Here is a 23,638-nt window from a genome sequence, read left to right on the forward strand (position 1 = left end):
TGATACCTATTTTTATAAATTGAATAAAAAACTTTAGTGTTGCCAATTTTCTCAAAAGGGATTGGAGTTAAACAAATGGCTAGAGTTTTATTTGTAATTTGTCCATTTAATGTATCATGAAGTAACTCTATTAGCTCCGAGTTGCTGGACATCGGGGTTAAAGTCCTTTAGCATGAGCCCCATCCATATACGAGCCCGTGCCCGGCTACAAAAAGATTAAGTAAGGTCGAGGATTTAGGGATCCATGAATATTGGCAGACATTACACTGAAGGCGCGTTTTATCATATCGGGTCTATGAAAATCTTCTTTATTGTCTTTATGTTGATTATTATTAATTATTGTATACGTGTTTTTATTTGCGACTTCATCTGCGTTTTTTTTTAAATTGTCTATTTCCGGCCTCGTACAAACTACCTTCACGCAAAATGCTCATCATCATCAATATTATCATAAAGATCCGTTTAGGTTTTTGCATTTATAATGTTAGTATGGATAATAAAGTCGTATTGATAAGGTAATAACTGTCTGGGTCTGATTGTTTATTATAGTATCACATCAAAACGGCTGGAAAAATTAGGATAAATTGATGAATTTTCACAGAATATGTTGTACAATATTCAGACCAAAGAAAGGTATAAAATAGTCCCTAAATGAGTGAAATCATTAATTTTGAATACATCACTTACTATTTTAATTGTTTTTGTTTATTAAAAGAAAGAAAGATAGAAAAAATAAAGAAAGGAAAAATATTTATTCAGTGCATTGCTGTTGATTATTGTCCAATGGCGTTTACATTAGTTCTGTTAAAATATCTACTATTTCAATATATTTGTTCATTATTCAAATTTAATTATAATTAAAGGAATGATTCAATGCAAAATCGAGATTTGAATAGCAATGTTTGTTATGGAAATAACATGCTGTTTTTGCATGATTGTTATGCAGTTTGCATGACTTGGTCATAATTTTTAGATATATTTTTGATGTTCGGAGAATAAATTTAATAGACTAAAATTTATTTTTATATGCAAAGTATTAGTTTTATAAAAAATAATTAAAGTCTATCGTTAAATGTATACTAAATTAAAAGTAAAAAATCAAATTTCCAAATTGTAAAATAAAAATCTAATTAAAATATGTCCATAATGTATAGATAATCATTATTTATCGTATCTACTTAAATGAAAATACAGCGGCTTATGTATAAAACCTTCCGGAAGAAACTCTTAAAACAGTAGATAATGAAGTTTTCATGAAATCTTCATTCAAAAATCTTTAATGTATGTAGTTTAAAATAAAGACACTAACGAAAACATCTTTAATTTATAAAAAAAAATCTATACTACGATGATGGCAAACCAGCATACGGTCCATCTGATGGTAAATGGTTACCGTAGCCTTTGGACACCTGAGACACCAGGGGTGTCATGTGCGCATTGCCGACCCTTAATAAACTTCATCAAATTCATAGATATCAAAACTGATATAGAAATTGAAATTACAATAATTGCTAAAATTTAATAATAATGTGATTTGTACTTTATAATAGCTAATGATAAATTTCTCATGGCTACTTCCCAAATTGATGAACAATATCATCAGTTACATTACGTTTTAATTACATCAACCGTAACATCTATCTTATCCCAATTTTAATTAAAAAGACAACAGCCTGTAATAGGTTTAATATTCAATAAGGATATATCTCGTGTTTTCATTTAATTTCGTTCCACCAATTAATCCTTAGACCGAAATTCACCTACGTAGAACTCACACTCGAGATACCCACCATCAAAGATATAATGAACTTATTCTGGATTGGTTCTCTATTTATTTAAATTAAAATGAGCGGCGAATAATAACAAGTGTATCTGAAAGGTGTATTTGCTCTTCAAACGGGGAATTTATATAATAAATTTGTTTAATTTATAGGGATGAGAAAAGAGTTGATAAAAATATGATTTCATGTTATAATTTGAATTTTTATTTATAGGTCTATCTCGCTTCTTACCTCTATATTCTTGGAACTTCAGGTCTAGTATGCAATAAGCGAAAATAATTAAAACTATATTAATAGTACCAAATAAAAAATATTTTAATTTAAGTAATCGAGATGATCTGAAATATAGTATAACTTAATAGTCATTAACAATCTTAATTTGAATTCAAGTGTTTGTATTTTTTTTTTGGATTTTGTGTCCTGACACGATTTGTAATTTCCAACCCTTATTAAACAGAATGTCAGCGAACATCACATCAGCGGGCGAAGTATTGTCTTTTGTGTAACAGATAATTCTTTGTCCGCTACAAGATAAAGTACCAGATTCTGTTGATAACACGAAGAACTTATTACTTAGGCCACATAGGCTTCTTTGATGTCGTCTTGCAGAGCGTGACAAAGCAAGCGGGAGTAATATCAGCAATCTACATTAGTTTTGGAGTAACATTGCTCGTTGGATGTTTGTATGGTGGGGATTGGTAGTAGTTATCCTTTATGCTTGACGAAATGAGGAAATGTAACAGTGTATTCTATGGTAATAATCACAGTTGGAACCTTGAGCAGTCTTTGTTTTTTTTCTTAATAGTAACATGGCCAGTATATTTTTTGTATGACTAGAAATGAAAGGCAAACAAGCTGAGTAATCACCTATATTTTTAATATTTCATTATTAAAAGTTTGACATACAGTGCAATTTATATTAGCCTACATTACGCAGTAAAAAAACTACAGTATTTTTATCCATCTCACAACATTGGAACATTACGACTATATAAAATCTAATTTTATAAGTTGAACGCTTTTATAAAATAACATTTATGTGCCAACTCTTTATTATAGTAGCTGATTAAAATGAATTTTATATTACTTATTATTCGCGGAAGTTTATCAGTGTGGATGAATTGATTAGTGTTTGTTACTCTTTTTCACACTACTAAATGGCTTTTAATGAAACTTTACAATAATATAGCTTATACATCAGAATGACACATATGCTATATCAATTACGCGCGGGTGAAACCGCGGGCATAGCTAGTTTTTGATATAAGAGGCGTGCTGTTGTCTGATGATTATTTTACTTTTATACAAACTTTTTCCTGATAATAAATTACGATTTCAAATACAAAATGGCCACTTTGAAGGGATGTACTTACGTACATACCTATTCGGCTATTGCTTTTAGTTTTAGTTATACATTTGAAATAAGGGGCTTGTGTCGTCTGCCTTTATTCATGTTTGTCGAGGTGTCACGTAGACGACACTTTCTTTATCTTTTTATGAAAATTTAGAATAATAAAGCCAAGACACTAAATAAAGAAGAATAAAAGGACTTCAAGCATCGTTTCACACTTTATTTCTGTTGACGTCGTTTAAACATTTGGAGCCGAAAATGAATTAGGGGACTCTGTTTAAAATAGGTGTTTCATAGCTCTTTGTAGAAATAATTCGTTTATTAGTATTATATTAATTCGTACAGTCCTGTTTACCTTCGTTAAATCTACATCTTTTGTTATATGTTATTCAGTAGTGTATAGACTAAAAATTCAATGTTGAGTATATGTGATAGGTCTTCAAAGAATGAGTATTTACGTTATATACGAGAACCATTCATTATCAATTAAATTTATTTTACTTAGAAATTGTTCACATGAATTTTACAGTTATAATCTCAACTACACTTACATAGAAAGTCATTACAATTATAAGAGTAATATGAAAATTATAAACATTTAAAATATTATGAATAGATATTTATGTATATGGTGGACATACAAACGGATTACATACACTATCTTTGCCTTTTAATTGAAAAAAAACTATATATATTTGGCATTCTAAATTTAAAACTGAATTTTTTGTTAAATAATGTTTATAATGTACAAACGCTAGTTGAGTTTTTCACATGAGTCCGACTTCAATTTAAACTTTATACAACGTGAATATCATCTGTATAATTTTTCTATTAAGCAAGATGGTCTGCATTCTTCTCATATACGTTGTTGGATACCTACTTCATTGTATGTAGACGGTTGGCAGGGTTGCGCTCAGCGTAATGCCGTATTCCCAATTTGCTCATTGTACTCTTGTATGCACATTACATTGCACGTATCTCGTTACTACAGTAGAGTACCTAAGTTAGATGGCTTGGTCAAAACTTACTCGTTACCAGCACTTGTTGTGATATACGAGTAGTTAGAATACAGTCATACGTTAAATTTATGTACTAGCAGAGTAGCTTTGCCAACCGACTTCAAAAAGGATGCTCTTATTATTTCGATTCAATTGTATTTCTATTTGTTATTTTTAGACTTTAGTGTTTAATACACATTATTTATATTATATATGGATGTGTTCCATATGTACAAAATTTAATTAAGAATCGTCTGAAGACGATAATATTGTCTAAAAATTATAATTAGGAACAACCTCGTATTTTAAATTAATTAAAATAATATTATTTCAACCAGAAACCCGAACCCTAATAGTGAGTATGTTCAAACGGCTAAACCAATTTGTATGAAAGGCAAGAGTCGTCAATCTTGGTCGTAGATTGATATGAAACACTACACTTAAGTGTAAGATATATTTATCACGAATTCTCGATACACTTAAGTTATATAACCTGGGATTGAATATGGGTTTATTTTTAACCGACTGAAAATCGGTTATATTTGTCGTGCACATTTTACGGTTTTAGATATTTATTTTCTCATAGGATTTACACAAATGTAGCACTTTTCGAGTTAACTGAAGAAGTTATATTCTGTTAAATTACACTTTAAAGATAAAATTTATAGTATATTTTCCAAAGTTTGTTATTTTTGTTCATTCATATTGTAAATACTATGTATGCGATATGAAAGTCACTTATGCACTTGTTTTTTTTTAATTTATTTATTGCTTTATACATTCTTTTTCCCTGCTTTAGTTGAAAAGAACTAGCAGAAATCTCAACTGGTATATAGTATACCTATTATTCTATAGTATTTAGACTGTAAATGCCTTACTTTAGAAAGATAACTATCTCTTTTTTGTGACTTGGCCACATCAATTTGCTTAAATAAAATCCGGAAATTGTTATTCTCAGAACACTACGTAAAACCCGAAAGAAAGGTTTGTGTCCCTTTATTTTTTTTGTATGAGTTTTGTTTTCCCTTCACCGAATAACACGGAATTTATTGATGTGTATTTAGGCTCCTTGCCTGAACCTGTAAGTAGGTCGCACTCCTGAGGGACATTCACGCAAAATAAGTTGGGGAGTTACATTTAGTTTAGTGGAAAGACATAAATATTGACACCTAATTTAAGACGCCCACTTCTTATTTAGTTAGGCCTCTCACCTTGTTCTATAAATAAATAAATTACTGTAATTGTATATTTAATATAAAAAAAGAAAACTTTAGTAGCCTGCAACAGTTAAATAAAATCTTAATTTATTTATTCGTAATTAAGGCATTTGTTAGATTTTGTGATTCACTTTATCTTTACGCCATTATTCATTGAGATACATACGTTCAACCGTTTATTCATGGAAAGGTAACAAAAAATACACAGACTGATAGATATATTTTTACATTTGTGATTTTAGTATTGAAGTATTAATATGATTGTATATAAAACGTAATAATATAAATGCAATTAGTTAAATATACGTTATTCAAAAGCACTTAGTTTTTTTGCGACCAGCGAACTTTTATGTGTAGTTGTCGATTGGGTTAAGGAACAACACTATATAAATACATATTTATATTTATGTATATGTCGGCTTATGTTATTCTGGATATGTTTCTATGTAATTTATATAAAATGAATTTATAGTGCAGTTATAATTGTGTAGCACTATATAGCGTTCTGTAATTTGGTCTGTATTATTTATTTAATTTCCCCAACTGAAGCCAGTGCTCAAGTTAACACTCTGATTGTATTGACTTATGTATTTTGGAATGGGTCTGGGTGGTGTTTTTATTTAATAATATAGATGCTATGTTTATTGTAAACCTAAGAAGCCACGTGATTGTGTTTTGATTCCAAATATTTACTCATCCAATATTTTCATACAAACAGCTTTCTTATTCGATTTTATACCTCTATGTCTAAAGTGCTGTCGACTTTCGGCGAGAGAAACATAATAATAACGAGTTTCTTCTCAGAATGGTCCTTATATCCTTTTTAGGGGAAAATGACATCATTTCGTTGGATAGCCCTATATTGTTATTGGCCGTAACATGTTTTGCCTTACCATCTGCCGAAATGTTACCTACATGTCGTAGTTGACCGTAATGAAAGAGAACTTTGACTATTTGCTGCGATGTGGTTTCATGGCTATAATTTACAATAGTCTAATCATACCATATGTAAGTAAGCAATTAAATTAAGAATAGTTTCAATTTCGACACCTTCTTATTATTATACTAGCTGCTAACTTTGTCTGCATCATATTTTCCCTGTTATTTGCAACATTTTTCATCACATATTAACTTCTATTGGTTATAGTGAGACGTTAAATAGCCTTCCTGGACAAATGGGCTATCCAATACTTACACAATTATCGACGTTTATACGGAACTTTCAAACTCATAAAATTTACCTCTATTTTATATTACTATAGATTAATTGATGTGAATTAAAGTAATAGTCCTATAAGGATAAATTTGAAAACTATCATACTGCTTTCTCCATACTACTTACTACCTTCGTGTAATATGACGAATAGTGTAGGCGAAAAAATATAAACGAAAAAATATACGAAAAAGAAAAGAACTTATTTTTCATATTAATTAATATGATATAATAATATTTTAGTGAGAACACCAAATGGAATAAAAAGAACACAATTCTTGTGTTCTAGCTTTTGCCCACGGCTTCGCTCGCGTTAATTTATCCTCTTAGGCGTGGAATTCATCAAAATCCTTTCTTAGGGGATGCCTACGACATAACATCTACCTGCATACCAAATTTCAGCCCGATCCGTCTAGTGGTTTGCGCTGTGCGTTGATAGATCACTATGTCACTCACCTTTGAGTTATTCTTATATAATATTTTTATAGGTATTAAAAAATTAACAAAATCTGAAATCCGCCTTTGATATCTCTAAATACTGACATTAACTAATTTAGTGTTAATAGTATCACTAAAATATTAATAATAGATTTTAGTAAAAAAAAATTTCTTTACAGTAACTAAATTAAAGTTGCAAATGCTAGCAAACACAAGTAAATTAAATTACCGTAACCGTAAACTTGATAAGTACCGTCTGTGTAATGTACCTAATATAAAAGAAATGCAAGCGAAACCTCACCGAATAAAGTTTTTTGAATAGAAGCATTGTGCTTGTTGCTATAGACTGCTAAATGGAATTGTATGCGAGTTGCAATTAACAAAACAATTTAGGAGTATTATTTACAATTCTCGCTGTACGAGGCCCTTAACAAAATGTGAATTTATAATGAATGAATTAATATAATTAATTGGTTTGGACTTAATATATATGGAAGAATATATTTACTAAAACATAGTATGTTTAGGTATCTATTATTTGTCTAGTACGATACTTATAATAGGCATGGTTGAATTTGGTATTATATAGTATTAAGTGATATGTACGAAGCTACTTTCTTGTATGATTGAAATTTATTAAAAAGTATATATTTTGCATTTATCTTATTACTAACTTAAACCCGTACAGGCTTCGCACGGGTGTATATAATGTTTTATACAAATAAACCTTCTTCTTGAATCACTTTTTCTATCCCTAAAAACTGTATTAATATTACTGTAGTTTAAAATATCTAGGCGAACAGACAGTGGAAGCAACTTGATTTTATACTATGCAAAAATGACTAAGGTAGACATTGTAAAAACTTGTCCGTCCGGCTATTTTAGCCGCCAAGCTGATTGATTTGAAAGTTGTGTATCAGTTATAGGTTAAATACAGTGAGTTTATAGGATAAGAGGTATGACGTCTTAGTCCTGCAGAATGGCAAAGCACGTGTGGTATCACGGAAGTCCTATGATACGTGGTGTCCTAAGTGCTATCATGTATACAGGCAACGATTATCACTTAATATCATATGGACCATCAGCGAAATCAATCACATAAAGAAAACAAAATAGTGTATATAAAAACGTAATATGTAATACTAATTTCTTATGCTGATAGTCCTGAAATATGTGTGGGAGGTGGATGTTTTAAAAAACATTAGAATACATATTATAAGAATTGTGTTCGAGTTAATGTATGTTTCCTACCCTTTCTTTATTTCGTTATCCTGAAACAGTATTTTCCTTTTTCTGTGTGATAGCTATTATCTCCGTATCCACTATATCTTAATGTAATTTATGTATACATAACTTTCATATAAATGCCGTGTATGAGTAGATATATAGATATACGATTAAAATAATATTGTATCAAGTTTCTTAATTAATTTTCGAACTACTAACAAATAGAGTCGGTTCTCACGATTCGACAATTGTTCTTATATTAGGTACGCGATGTCTACTTTGTCAAAAGTAAACGACTTTTGATTATTATTTTTGCCAACAAACGTGGTTAATGCGGTTAATGAGGCAATTAAATTAATTATATTCGCTCTCTATTAACAATATTTTAAGTATTCTGTTGTAGTTGCGATTGACAGTATAAAAATTTTTACGTGCGTGAAATACGTTTGCGTGAATACTATATTCAATACTAATTTCCTATCTCGGGAGACTCGGAGATCTAAATCTAATATTTAAAATCGTAAATTAAAGCTACAAAATTGTAGGTTTGTCTTTTACGATCATTTCCTAAGTGGCACAATTGAGAGTAACTCGAGAAAAATCGTAAGAGAAAACAGATGGGAATCGTAGAATAAAATTTCGTTCGAACTTTATTCATTCATTCATTCAACTTTGTGAACTTTAGAGAATAATCTATGAACTATTCCAATAAACTATTATGATTCGATTAAGCGGAGAATTTTCTTCGAACTGTTACAGGAAAAGTATAATAATAGACTCTACAGAGGAGTTATATTTTAGTTAAAGAGTTGGGCGTGTGACTGATGCCAGATTGAGGGTTTACCTCTAACTTGGGGAAATTTTGTTGGGATAGGGAATAATTTCGGCTAAACAAATATGTATGATGTTTTTTGGAGAAAAGTAAGTTGATGTTGAGGGAAGGTTAAGGGTCTGGGTCTGACTTGAGAATAGAGGAGTAAAAAATAAGACAGACAAAGCAAAGTCGTGGTACTAAAAAAAAACTATATTGTTGGAGGTTGGTTAGGGTTTTTTCAAGAATAAAAAGCAAGTAATAGAAAATATATGTGGCCTTAAAACACAAGAACAAAAGTAGCAAGTAAAAAAAAAAACAATAATAAACTCGTGACCGTTTCCCATAATAACTAATTATCTATTCTACTAATACAGACTATTGAGGGTATTTTTCTTCAAAACCTGAATTTTGGTATTGTGTGTGGGGAAACCAAGACGGTAATCTGATATCACTGGCTGAGCGGCCGTGGTATTGTTGCCTACGTCGTGGCTGTTTAGATTTATAGCCAGCAAAAGTTTGTACTGTTAACGTACCGTGACAGTTTGGTGTCTTTGTGCGGTAACAAGCTGAGTTCGGCCGACTCGGGCGCTGGACACCCGGCTAATAAAACTCCGGGGCGGAGTCGCCGGGGCCAGCCTTTATCATGTTGATGAGCGGATACTTCACAAGTTTCCTGACCCCATTTTATAATAATATTAATAGCATTTTTTTAACATTCTAAACATACATTGCGTTATTTTAAGGATTGGCTGTAGTCCCTAAAATAATGCAATTAAATTATATTTATACATTGACAGTGCCATCCAAATACCTGAACTACGGCTGAAAAAAACTGTCAATTTATGGTTCTCATGACTTTCCGGTATAGGTCAGACCAAAAATTTGTCCGAGAAATGGCTGTAGGCTCGCACCCATACCATAAGGTATACCATAGTACTTATATTGCTTTGCATGTGTATCGCGGGCGTCATGTGACAATGTCATGTTTATAGTTCATTTGTATATGCGACGATTGCCAGTTTCGTTCGGGTTGGCCGTCTGTTGATCATTCCAGTTACATATAAAGGAAATCATAGATGAGCTAGTTGGCACCTATTGTCAACTTATAGACATATATGGCTTTTTGATGACCCTCAAGTTGAAATAATAAAAATATCCATGGACAATTCTCACAATGCCATCTAGTCCTAACCAGAGCTTGTGTTGTGGTACTAAACAACTGATATAATTACTAAATTCTTTTTAATTAGATATATAAGATACATAGGAAACACCCAGACTAATATAGACAATCATACTCATAAATATAAATGTGCGAGGAATCGAACTCGCCACCATCGGAATGTAAGGCAGTTTACTAAACCGCTAGGTAGCCGCGGCCGTCAAATTCACGTCTTTTAGAAGTCTGTAGGCCGGATTAAGTAAACTATTACTTCACAGCAGTTTCAATTCCTTTTTTTAATATTTATAACTTAAATCTAAATAATTAATGTTACATGTAACGCAAATTGGACCAAACAAAAGACAAGGGTCAAGTACATAGATGAGCTTGCCACTTTTTTCCTGTGCAAATCTGTTTAAACCCGTCTGGTTCATAGACTTGCGGCCGCATCGGACCCGCGCTTTATTAGTTTAGGACCCTATTACTACGGTGTATAAGCACAAAGGAGCTTTATTAAACCTCATTCGGTATGTTCGTTTCTCGTGCCTATTTTTTGTTGTACCAAGTCGAAGGATAACTATGTTTGGTTTGTGCGACATCTGCTGTTTGCTCAGCTGAATGCGCGCGTAAAAACAATAGGAGCGCCTAGTGTTTGTATATTCGCAAAAATATGCTTCATACCCAAAGTTAGATGACTGCAATATTTCTTTGGTGTGTTCATTTATTGGCAAAAAGTTTTCATATTCCAGAAATCTCTAATTGAAATTTTGAATGTATTGTTTTATTGTTTTTTGTGATTGACGGCCGGACGACGGACGGATGGATTGGTCTAAGCGGTTTAGCACACCACTTTACTTCTGATGTAGTCGGTTCGATTCCTCGCACGGTATAAACATTTGTATTCATAAGTATGATTGTTTATGTATGTAGGGTCTTTTCTATGTAAATTATGTATGTATTTAAAAAAAACTAAGTATTTATGGATTATCCCATAACTAGTACCCATAACACAAACTTTGCTTATCTTAGGACTTGAGGACGTTATATGAATTATCCAGGGGTATTATTATTATTAGTATGTATCTAACCGAGATATTATGTCACTAGATATTTATTATTGTTAAAAAAACAGCACTTTTGAAGTAAAAATTATCCATTAGTTCATTAGTTTCTTATTTTTATTTTCGTTCCGATTAAAATACATCGTATAACTTTTTCAAATGAAAAGTTAGGGTTATACACGTATATGAAAACAAACTGCTTTTGTTAAAAGTAAGAATGATAAAACACGTACGTTTTTCATATGTTGCTTTGTCTAATTCGTGTAACAAAGTATAGGACGAAAAAGAGCACGGAATGAATGCGGTGGTTTTTTATTAAATTACTCGGGGACTGTGACAAACAGTGGCCGCTTGCTCCTTGGTAGTTCATATGCTCCCGGCGACCGCGCCAATAAAATACGTGTGACAACCCGCCCCACTCACCCCCTGTGCTTCTTAGGGATGTGACATTGGGCATAAAAATCGTTTATTAATTAGTCGTTTGATTTTCATATCACATTCATATTCATCAAAATCGATTAATTTATGAATTTATACCTCTAGGTAGTTTCTTGACAATTGGCACTCAGAGGATGTTCGATCATCCAATCTAGGCTGCCCACCCCAGGTGTTTCTTGGCCAGAGTGTTAAACTTTGCTTAGTTCCTTATAGATCTTGTCTCTTAGACACATTGCTCGGATGAAAAAAACATAGGGTATAATAATATCGATTCTCATTGAATCGCTTTATTGAATTGTTATATAATCAGCTAACAATTCGATTTATTTTCTAGTCGAATATTATTTCACATCCCTAACTTTTACGTAGCATTTTTACTTGCCAGTTGCCACTGTTGCTAATTAAATTAGAGCACCTCCAGCTAAGACTACACAATTTTAGCGCTGCGCATTTTAAAATACGTTTTTACACGGTGACTTTTTGTCTTTACGCCTTTTCTTTCGCTACGGGCAAATTGTGTCGTTTTGCGAGGCGGCACCGACACTTGTGAATGTAGTTGGGTAAAAAGCAATGAAACTCTGAGGCCCGGGGCTTTCTGATGCTAATATAGTACGCGGCTTCCCCGCGCTTTTCCTCTCGTGATGCTGTCTGTTGCATTACGACAACTGAAATTGCACCTTCTAAACATTGCAATTTCATAGTGTTAAAGAAACGAATACACAAGTCAGGCAACTTCAAAAAGAATGAAACTAAGAACCCCACCCTATTGTACCTTTTTTATGTAGTTTATCGTTGTTATATATGCATCAATGTGAATTGTATTTTTGGGGTATATTCTCTTGTTGGTTAATTCCTTATGGACTAAAAGTATCTTATTTTTATTAAATTCCGTGTAACTTACATTGACTGGTGCCTAATAATTAACCAGAATGAAATGTAGTTTAGCCCTATAATAAAATTGGACTAACCGTGATATTTTTTAAAGCGTAGAGGACAGACGAGCATACTTAACTAATTGTAAGTGATTACTATCGACCATGAGCACCCGCAAAATCAGAGTAATTGCAAGTGCGTTGCCGGCATTTTAAGAAGGAATATGCTCTTTTCTTTAATTTGTGGTAGATGTGGACCTATAATTACAAATTTATAAAATTGTAAATGTAAATTGTGAATATATTGATGTATGATATAATATAGATAACATAATAGTTAACATAATAGACATATTTATTATATATCATTTAACTTTTAATGGATTACCATTAAAAGTTAAATGATATATAATAAATATGTACATATTTATTATATAGATATCTCTGTAAAAAAACAATAACAAGAAGTACAAAGAAAATGTGAAAATCTTCATGTAATTGGCTTGGTTACGTGATCAATTTACTATGAATTTTGTTTTTAAGTAACAGTATTTCATTTCATGACTATTCCTAGCTCTTAGCTTGAGGTTTTTTTTTGACAAATCTATTAGGCACATTGATTGAAGTAGAAAAAGTATAATCCATCACATTTAAAATAAGTATTGTTGCTAAGTAACAGTTTGTGTGTAACGTGCAACTGCAATCGGAACGAAATAAATTATATTTACAACTGTATATGAATCCACTGAATATCTCTATCAAAATCACACATCGCTATCTGGTCCTAAGCAAAGCTTCTGTTATGGTATCAGACAACTGATATATAGGTACATTTTTTTGTACATACATACGGAATATACATAGAAAACATCCAGACTTGTACAAACAATAATACTCATGAATACAGATGTATGACTGTGATAAGAATCAAACCCGCGACTATCGGAAGTTAGGCGGTGTGCTAAACCACTAAACCACCGAGATCGTCGACTCGTCGTCGAGATATAACCGTTATGATTTACACTGTATAACAGTTATGTCCCAAAAAGCAAATGAAGCTGAATAACAGGCTATAAATGAAACGGAGAAAAACATATAAACTGCTACTTTCACATACAGGCCGAAAGGAATAATTATTTCTCCCACTGACCACATTTAGCGGTAAGCGGATTATCCTAATTGACTGCGACATTGCTTTCGTCCATTTCTTCTCTCTATTACTTGACCACCGGTCAAGGATTCATAATAAAGATGTATTACTTCTATTATAGAAATTTGTTGAGAGCGTCGTAGATCGGTTGTTACTACCCTGGCTTTCACCGAAATGTTGTAAGATTGAATATAGCTGACTAAAAAAACATTTCCGGTGCAGGTAATATCAACACAAACAAAATGTAACTGACAGTAGACGATGATCATGTTTCATTAATTTCTAAACATAATTTCAATAAAGTCAAATTTTATCTAATCTGAAAGTACCGGTGTTTTAGTAATTATTATCATTAGTGTAATAATGACAAAGTCTGCTGAGATGATATAAATTAAAAAATCGATTTATATAGGTGTCGTCTCTAGAAAATTTAATTTAATAAGAAATGCAATTCCCCAGCTCAACTCGCTTCTGTATACTGGCATCTACATACTGTTGAATAAATTAAAATTCATTATAGTTCACCTCAACGAAAGATAGCTCTGCTTAAAGAATTACGAGAACATGGTAAGACAAAGATGCGACATTATGCTTTAGCCACATACTACACATCTTATGTTGTTGTAGCCCACCCATGCGTAAACGAAAGATCTCCTTTGGAATGTTTACACTCTATCATGAGGACATAAAAAACCATCACTCTTAAGAATATCCTTCAATTCTTGCCCCTGACGGGTCAGGGTAGAGAACTCTAAAAAAGGGCGAACACAATTGATCTATATAGGTCGCAGTGCTACAGGTAAAGCAACTGACAATAGTCCAAACCCCTCAGTAAACAAAATAGACTTTAGCAGAAAATCCTACCTACTAAATACCGAAGCTCAGAGCCTAGATAGTTATGTGTGAATTGTCCCGTGATATTGTTACTATATGATTTATCTTGCTTTTTTTCTTCCTAGGTCCGATGGGTACAGCAACAGCGGGAACGGCGGAGAGTTAAACGTGATTATAATCCGTATGATGGCGGTTTATTCTCGTTAGCTCGGAGACCGACTCATCGCACACATCATCGAGCACTCTCTTCTTTACCTTTCTTTCCTGATCCGTTGTTCAAGGAAGAATGGTATTTGGTTAGTATGATTTTCTCTTATTAATTGTTTAACCAGTTGTTGTGTATTCAATATTTTTTATATTTGATTATTGAATTAGTGCTAATCGGTAGTTTATATGCACACACTTAGAAATTTAAATTGTAAAGTAAGAATAAAATTATTTAAAAGAGCAACACACAAGTTTCTTGCTCGTTCTTCTTGTGATGAGACAGCTTTCCGAATGAGCGATAGATTGATGATGATGATATGTTGACAGAATGGTGGTGCTAAAGATGGACTAGATATGAACGTTGCACCGGCGTGGCAGAAAGGTTATACTGGAAAGGGAGTAGTAGTTTCTATCCTTGATGATGGTATACAAACAAATCATCCGGATCTCGCGCAGAACTATGTAAGTAGTTATATGACGTAATCATTGTTTTTTTAGTTTCTTAGCTATTATTAATATGGTCGTATTTTTTAAGTTGGATGAATTTAGATTAATCGCCTATCGTTCAATTTGAAGATGCAGTCCAAGTGGTTCTTTTCCTAAATATATCTGAATAGTTATGAAAGTAACAAATAAACATTAATTATTTAGTTTAATTGAAGAGTCTTGTGAATTTATCACAACTATAGTTTTATCATTGCCTTGCCATTATCCCATTATTTGGATCGGCGCAGTATTTCATCCTTTTCTACTGATCTCTATCGGCCGTTATGACGGTTATGACGTTAGATATGTCTAAGTATACTCTCCTTTCATTCATGTCATCTTTCACACAATCCATCCATCTTTTTTGTTTCACCTCTTCCTTTCCAACATTAAGCTTATGTTTTGTATGTTTTCTTATGTACCTAATATAAATGTTGAGAACACTTTATAATTCTTAATATTTATACAGAAATGTTAATGTGATTAGAATTTGTAACATATTTAATATTTGTTGAATAACCATAAAAATAATATTGTTGAATGAAGGAATATGTAAAGTACAATTGAAATTACCATTATATTTTAACACTATATGTCGGATTATATTTATAACTAACAATAATTTTGGTATTAATATTAATTACTCCTGTCTCATAACTAACAGTATTAAAGTGTCATCTTAGAAAGCTTCTAATTTCACGAGAAGGATGGTTTAGTGTCAATATACTTAGGAAGTCCAGGTATTAATTATTATAGTGCTATTAATCGTACAGCCTAAATGATCATATCTCATCCTTGTTCTAGTAGTAAGGGATTAATAGACACAAACCGCTCGCGTATTATCTCCTAAGTCGCCAAGGCAAGGTGATTACGTAAATTACTTATAAATTTATACATTAGATGTAGTAAATGGTTGTGTCTGATTTTACTCATGTAGATTTTATTTTTAGAAGTAAAATAAACACTAATTATAAACCTTGACAAATTCCCATAGCGTCGTCTGAATTCATACAAAATTTTACAACACTTATTAAACTTCTTTTGTTTGCAAATCAATATTATTCGAAGTCTCCCAGATTAGTACAAAAGATGAATATAAATAATGTGTTATTGAGGGATTTTTGAACAAGAGTCTAGTAAACCTTTTCTAGCTGTTTCAATCTAAACTCTTAATTTTCAAATCTGTATTTTAGATAACAATGAACAATCAATGCCTGTTACTGATTTATGAAATTCATTTAAAAAAGGAAACTTTACCTTTATAATTTATTTCTGTTTGTACTATATTGTAATGGCATTTTCCTTATAATACAGCATTGTTGTGATGTTTTTAAAATTAAAAAATACGTTATAGGATCCAAACGCTTCAACGGATATAAATGGTAATGATGAAGATCCCATGCCCCAAGACAACGGTGATAATAAACATGGTACAAGATGCGCTGGTGAAGTGGCCGCAGTCGCGTATAATCAATATTGCGGTGTGGGTATTGCTTACAATGCTAGTATAGGTGGAGTCAGGATGTTGGATGGAGTAGTAAATGATGCAGTTGAAGCTCGGGCCTTAGGGCTCAACCCTGATCACATAGATATTTATAGTGCTTCTTGGGGACCAGAAGATGATGGAAAAACTGTGGATGGTCCTGGCCCGCTAGCAAGGAGGTGAGAAATCTAGTTTATTCTATAGTATGTCAGCATTAATCCTATTAGTTTTTCTTAATCATTTTATGACGTTATTATGTTTATAATTATTTATTTTTAGGGCATTCATCTATGGAGTAACCAGTGGCCGTAATGGCAAGGGATCTATATTCGTATGGGCGTCAGGAAATGGCGGTAGACATACAGATTCTTGTAATTGCGATGGTTACACAAATAGTATATTTACGCTCTCAATTTCTAGTGCGACTCAGGGTGGATACAAACCCTGGTACTTAGAGGAATGCTCATCTACATTAGCTACTACATACAGTTCTGGCACTCCCGGCCATGACAAAAGTGTGGCTACTGTTGATATGGATGGAAGACTTAGACCTGATCATATCTGCACTGTCGAACATACGGGTACTTCAGCGTCTGCACCTTTAGCAGCCGGTATATGTGCACTAGCCTTAGAAGCTAATCCAAACCTAACTTGGAGAGATATGCAATATTTAGTAGTGTTAACATCCCGCCCATTACCATTAGAAAAAGAAAACGGATGGATTGTTAATGGAGTCAAAAGGAAAGTTAGTCACAAATTTGGTTACGGGTTGATGGATGCAGCTGAGATGGTCAACTTGGCTGAACAATGGGTATCTGTACCGCCCCAGCATATTTGTAAATCACAAGAGAATAGTGAAGATAAGCCTATAGAATCTTCTTTTGGTTACACATTGTCAGTGTCAATGGATGTAACTGGATGTAGGGATACAGTAAATGAAGTACGCTATCTGGAACATGTTCAATGTAAAATATCTTTAAGGTTTTTCCCACGGGGAAATCTACGTATACTTTTAACTTCACCAATGGGTACTGTTTCGACACTCTTATTTGAAAGACCCCGAGATGTTGTTAGTTCAAATTTCGATGATTGGCCATTCTTAAGCGTTCATTTTTGGGGTGAACACGCTGAAGGTAGATGGACTTTACAAATTGTAAATGGTGGCAATAGACATGTTAACCAGCCAGGTATATTAAAGAAATGGCAATTAATATTTTATGGTACATCTGTTGATCCTATAAGATTGCGATCTAAAGCTAGACCATCGCCTGTAGCTCCGCAATATGCTTTCCCGACCGCTGCGGACGGTTATGACTCAATCGGTGACCCTTTTTACAACACTGACGCGTTTGCTAATTACCAAAACTTTCCCTCTTTATTTGCCGCTGGGTCAGATCCCGAAAAAGCGGTAGCCCGTCTCGACGGACATAATGTCCCTTCACCGCATGGGGAAAATGTCCTCGCTGATAGTAATGACAAGCGCGTCATGCACCAATGTGATCCCGAATGCGATTCTCAAGGATGCTATGGAAAAGGACCCAGTCAATGTATTGCTTGCAAACATTATCGTTTAGATGACGCCTGTGTCTCCCGATGCCCACCAAGAAGTTTTGCAAACCAAGGAGGCATTTGTTGGTCATGTCATGAAACATGTGAGACTTGCGTTGGTCCAGGGCAAGATTCGTGTTTAACTTGTGCTCCAGCACATTTATTAGTAGCGGATTTAGCTGTATGCCTTCAACAGTGCCCTGATGGATATTGGGAAGATAGTGAGTCTTCAGTGTGCAGACCCTGTGCTGCACATTGCGCGACGTGTTCTGAGCGAGCGGATGCTTGCACTTCCTGTGAACATCATTTAGTACTCCATGATGGAACTTGTGTGGCTTCTTGTCCCCCATCATATTATGAAACTGAAGACTACATGTGTGCCAAATGTCATTCATCGTGCGTAACATGCGAAGGACCTGGAGAAGTTCAATGTGTGACATGTCATCCATCAAGTTATGCTTTGGAGGGACGTTGTTTAACATCTTGCCCTAGTGGCTACTTTGCCGATAAAAAGAGAAAAGAATGTATGAAGTAAGTATTACATTTTTTTATATAGTTGGAATAGCCTATAAACTGATGGTAAATAGTAACCGTCGCGTATGAACATAAACAGCACTTCGAACATCATATTACACGTGACGCCCTGATATCACTTATGCGTTGTTATTACTAAGGAAAAGGATGTCATGCGTCTTATCCTGTAATTTTACTGTCTTATCACCCTTTAACTGATACACATATTTTAAAGCAGGCTGCTTGACTGGTAAAGTACGAGAAATACCCTTGCTAACAAGTTTTTACAAAGCCTACCCGCTAAGGTTAGATTATTAGACCTTTTTATTATTTTAAACTAGAAATAAGTTAAAGCATAATTTTCTCATTACAGATGTCCAGTTGGCTGTGTTACATGCACAAGTGCGTTCTGTCTCTCCTGTGATACCAATTGGGAGTTAAATAAAAAAAATAAGTGTGTGCCTTTGGGATCGGAGCGGTGCATTGTTGGAGAGTATACCGATGGACAAAGATGTCACCATTGTCACTCTGCTTGTGAAACGTGTTATGACGAAGATGATTCGCATTGTCTAACTTGTCCATTCCCTAATCTGCTTCAAGATTATAAGTAAGTATAAGAATTATTATTTATATATTTATTAATAGTAGCAAAATATTTATTCTATATTATTATTATTTTAATTTCAGAGGTTTTATTGACTATAAGAGCACAAACCTTTGATAATTTTGTGTTCACATTTTATACAAATTAAAAAATATATTATTGACTTCTATAGTACATCACTTTTTCTACTACACTAACTGTATGGTTTCAATATAGTTAAATTAAGTAACTTTATATGATTCCATTTAAATATTCCGTTACAAAATAATCCAAATATAATTGTTATTACTACTTATTATCTTACTTCTTACTAATATTATAATCGTGGAAGTTTGTGAATATAGATAAGATGCATGGATTTTTGTTACTCCTTCACCCAAAAACTACTCCATGTATTTTAATAAAACGTTACCATAATATATCTTGTAGATTATAGCATAACACAGTCTTTAAATTTCACGCCGCTTAAATCTCAAGCCCAGTTAGTATTGTAACTTTTTTTATTTTAGATGTGTATCGGAGTGTACTCGCGGTTACTACGCCGAAGCAGGCAAGTGCGTGCGTTGCGTACATGGATGCGCTGACTGCGTATCCCGACTCAATTGCACCGCCTGTGCGGGCTCACTGCGATTGCAGTCTGGTGCTTGTAGAACCTCCTGTGCTGATGGGTAAATAAAATTTTATTCTCGTAAGCTACCTCTTGTACAATAACTCATTCCGTTTTAGGTGTCATTCGATGTTTTGGAAATATATTTGTCTTCTGTCTTTTTTTGCATTCATTGCTATAAAGAAAACTAGAGAGAATTTTTTTTTAGAAAGTACCTAGTGACTTTAATTCTATATCTTAACTATACTATATCTTTCTAAGTCATAGCTATCCATCATGAATGGTAGCGAATGGACTGTTCGCTACCATTTTAGGACTAAACAGCTGAACGAATTTTAATAAAATGATTCATGTATAACAGATGAAGGCTATCTCTGTTTAATAACAGACGAAGTTGCGGGTAATAGCTCATTAGATAAGTTATATTCCTTAGGTTTTACGCGGACCGTGGCATGTGCTCCAAATGCTACCTATCGTGTCGCACGTGCATGGGTCCGCGTCGGGACCAGTGCGCCTCGTGCCCGCAAGGTTGGAGGCTTGCCGCAGGAGAATGTCATCCCGAGTGTCCCCAAGGTAAGTATCGTAATTGTATATATATATTTTTAATTATACTTTCTGAAAATACTCCTTCTGAAAGAGAGATCCTTATGTTACTTATATACTCGCTTATATATCATACCTTATCTCAAGATTTACTAATTTATTTATTTAATTAACACAATATAAACTTACAGCTAATTGCCAACACGTTTATGTTTTAATTGTCTAACATACCGAAATATTTTTTGTACAAAGTCAAAGATGTGTTTCGGTTTAGGGCAGTTACAGGATATAAACCAGTGAAATTATGGGGTGTTTCAGTATGACATCTTAGTCCTCGACAATGGCAATTACCAGACGTCAGTCGTACTGTTCATGTATGTAGGAAACAGTTAACCTTACTGCCACCGGTAGGCCGTCAACTTATTTGCCATTCAGTATCCTTTTCTACGAAAATTACGCGTAATTATTATCCCGATTTTGTATTATTATAAAAACTGTTTCTAGGAGAATTATGCGTAATATGTATTAAATTAATTAAATTATATATTATACAACCATGTATTTGGATAAAGATATAGTAGTGCAATATAGCGTACAATAATAGCTTGCTCTGAATTCACGGATTCTAAAAATCATTCCAAAAAATTCGGTATATTTGTTATGTGGCTCAATCGAAATGTTAAAGATTATTCTAAGAAGAATGACTGAGTATTTTAATTCAGTATTTAGCAACTCCTCACTAATAATTTGATAATAATAATAACCCTTTGAAATTCACACGCCATCTAGTCCCAAACTTTTTGTCAAGGGTACTAAACAACTGACTTAAATAATTAGGTACCTACATTTTTTTATAACGTCATACAAAAGAGCGATACAAACATACCCATTATTACTAATGTTTGTACCATTAAAGTTATCGAACCCGCGACTATCGGAAGTACAACCGTATGCTACACAGCTAGACAACCGAGGTGGCCAAAATTTACTTCCAAACACGATGTTACATTAATTAATATTTGCCAGGTTTCTACCAAACTGTCGGCGGTTGCCGTCACTGTCACCACTACTGCCGCGAGTGCGACGGCTCCGGTCCGCTTCACTGCACCTCGTGTCCGCCACGCTTCATGCTCGACGGTGGGCTGTGCATGGAGTGCCTCGGCTCGCAGTACTACGACAATAACAGTGGCACGTGCGGAGCGTGCGACTCGTCGTGCCGAACGTGTTCGGGTCCAGGCCAGTTCAGTTGCACTGGATGCTCAAGGCCATTGAGGCTAGACAGGTTGGTAAATGATTTTTTTTTTCACACTTCGTCAAGTGAATCTAATTTCACCGGTTTACGATATGTTAAGCAGCTCATCGAACGCGCGTGCGTTATAAACGCAAATAGTGAAGTTATATTCCATAGCCTCACTATTTGCTATTTTTCTTTAATCAATTTTCGTACTGATCGCCGCTAGGCACCAGCCAGGCAGTGCGCTGATTTAAAAAAAGAAAACGGCGGAAAAATTGATTATAATGATTTTTTTATTCAGTTTCCTCGCAAGTGTGTTGAAAAATGTTGTACGATATACGTGCGTATTTAACACACTTGTCTCTTTTACGCCCTCACCTACCGCTCTGCCTGAAGTTCCGCCTCGTGTGTTATAACCATCATAACGCACTTATATCGTAATAAGCTATTATAGCATAGGGGTGTGCAATGAAAATGCAAATATTATTTATTTTTACTACATTTCTTGTTTAATTTTATTACTAAGGGCACAAAGTAGCTTGCGGCTAACCTGATGGTAAGTGATTACTGCCGCCAATACCAATACCAGGGAAATTGCAAGTGTGTTGCAATCCCCCATCCAGATGATCAGGATGATATTTTAGTCTCTGGCGGGTAGTGTGATGGTGATATATTCTTTTACCTTGGTATTCTATGCATTACATTTGTATAAATGTATAAATATACTAATACATTTATAGAAAACCTTAACGAATTATCCACTTAAACTTCCGACAGAAATCACTCTGGTCACGGTCGAAAACCTTAGGGAAATCTGTTTAATAGTTTTTTAGATTGTCGCGAAGAAATAGACAGACATGGTAGTGCGGACGACAGATTAAGTATTAAGGCTTTATAACAGTCAAGTTATCGCAATGTATTCTGTAGTACATATTCTCGACTGATATCAGGTAGGTTAAAAGCTCTCTTACACGTGCCATAATAGTATTTGCTTTGCATGACCCGCTGAGTTTAATAGGCTTCTCGCTCGCAGAGTCTAATGTAATATAAACGGACGAATACGAACGGATGGAATATAATATAATTTAAACCTATCTCAGGACAAATCTCGATTTCACGTGAATTTATGAAGTAGCCATTAAAGAAAGTGTATTAATCGTTCAAGTTCCTAGAAGACGAAAGTGACTGGGACAACCCAAAGGTTGACAAGTTAAATTACAACTCTACAATCTTGGTAATTTGAAAATTATTATTAGTTATATTATTTGTTTTTCTTTTTACGAATATTTGGACATTGTTTAGATTTTAGATAAGTAAATAATTTTGTAACTAATTTATTGTTAAATTCGACACATTACTTATTGTTAGGAATAAATAAATGTATGTATTAATATCTTAACTCAGGGAGCCCTTATGATGTTAAATAAAAAGTGTAAAAGAATTGCACAAAATTCTTGTAATCGAATGTAACTTCTTTTATATATTTCTTCGAAGTCAAAACAAATTCGATAGTGTTTCTGTGGTTGGTGATTTATGTGCGATGTTTATTTTTACTGTTTTTAATCGAGTAGATACATACAACTTGCTACGCTTTGCGGTAACGCGCCCCATTTGCTACGGAGCAGCGGAAATTATACGAGGTGTACCAGAAAGTGTATTGAGTCGAAGTCTAGCGTATATATAAAACTGAATAGGGATGATTTCTTTTTTCATATAAATAATCGAGCTAGAGGTAATCTAGTTTATTATATACAATTCATCTGATATTGAATAGCTAGCTAGTAGGCTATGAATACTTAAAATACCAGATTTCATTGTGTTAATTTCTTGTCACATGAACATAGGTGGTACAATAAT

General features: G+C 33.6%; 1 protein-coding gene across 2 annotated transcripts in view; it reads left to right on the forward strand.

Moving 5' to 3' along the window:
- LOC131854444 (furin-like protease 2) overlaps positions 1 to 23,638 on the forward strand; it is a 227,215-nt gene that overhangs the window by 198,209 nt on the left and 5,368 nt on the right. For both annotated transcript variants that reach the window (XM_059205558.1, XM_059205559.1), the window contains exons 4-11: positions 14,682 to 14,852; positions 15,091 to 15,225; positions 16,604 to 16,911; positions 17,012 to 18,811; positions 19,167 to 19,400; positions 19,907 to 20,065; positions 20,438 to 20,577; positions 21,574 to 21,829. In XM_059205558.1, the coding sequence (XP_059061541.1) occupies positions 14,682 to 14,852; positions 15,091 to 15,225; positions 16,604 to 16,911; positions 17,012 to 18,811; positions 19,167 to 19,400; positions 19,907 to 20,065; positions 20,438 to 20,577; positions 21,574 to 21,829 (3,203 nt within the window). The remainder of the gene's footprint in view (positions 1 to 14,681; positions 14,853 to 15,090; positions 15,226 to 16,603; positions 16,912 to 17,011; positions 18,812 to 19,166; positions 19,401 to 19,906; positions 20,066 to 20,437; positions 20,578 to 21,573; positions 21,830 to 23,638) is intronic.

Source organism: Achroia grisella, unplaced genomic scaffold (assembly GCF_030625045.1).
Source record: "Achroia grisella isolate CSIRO2021 unplaced genomic scaffold, CSIRO_AGI_Agris_v1 utg1186, whole genome shotgun sequence".
Taxonomy (NCBI): Eukaryota; Metazoa; Arthropoda; class Insecta; order Lepidoptera; family Pyralidae; genus Achroia; species Achroia grisella.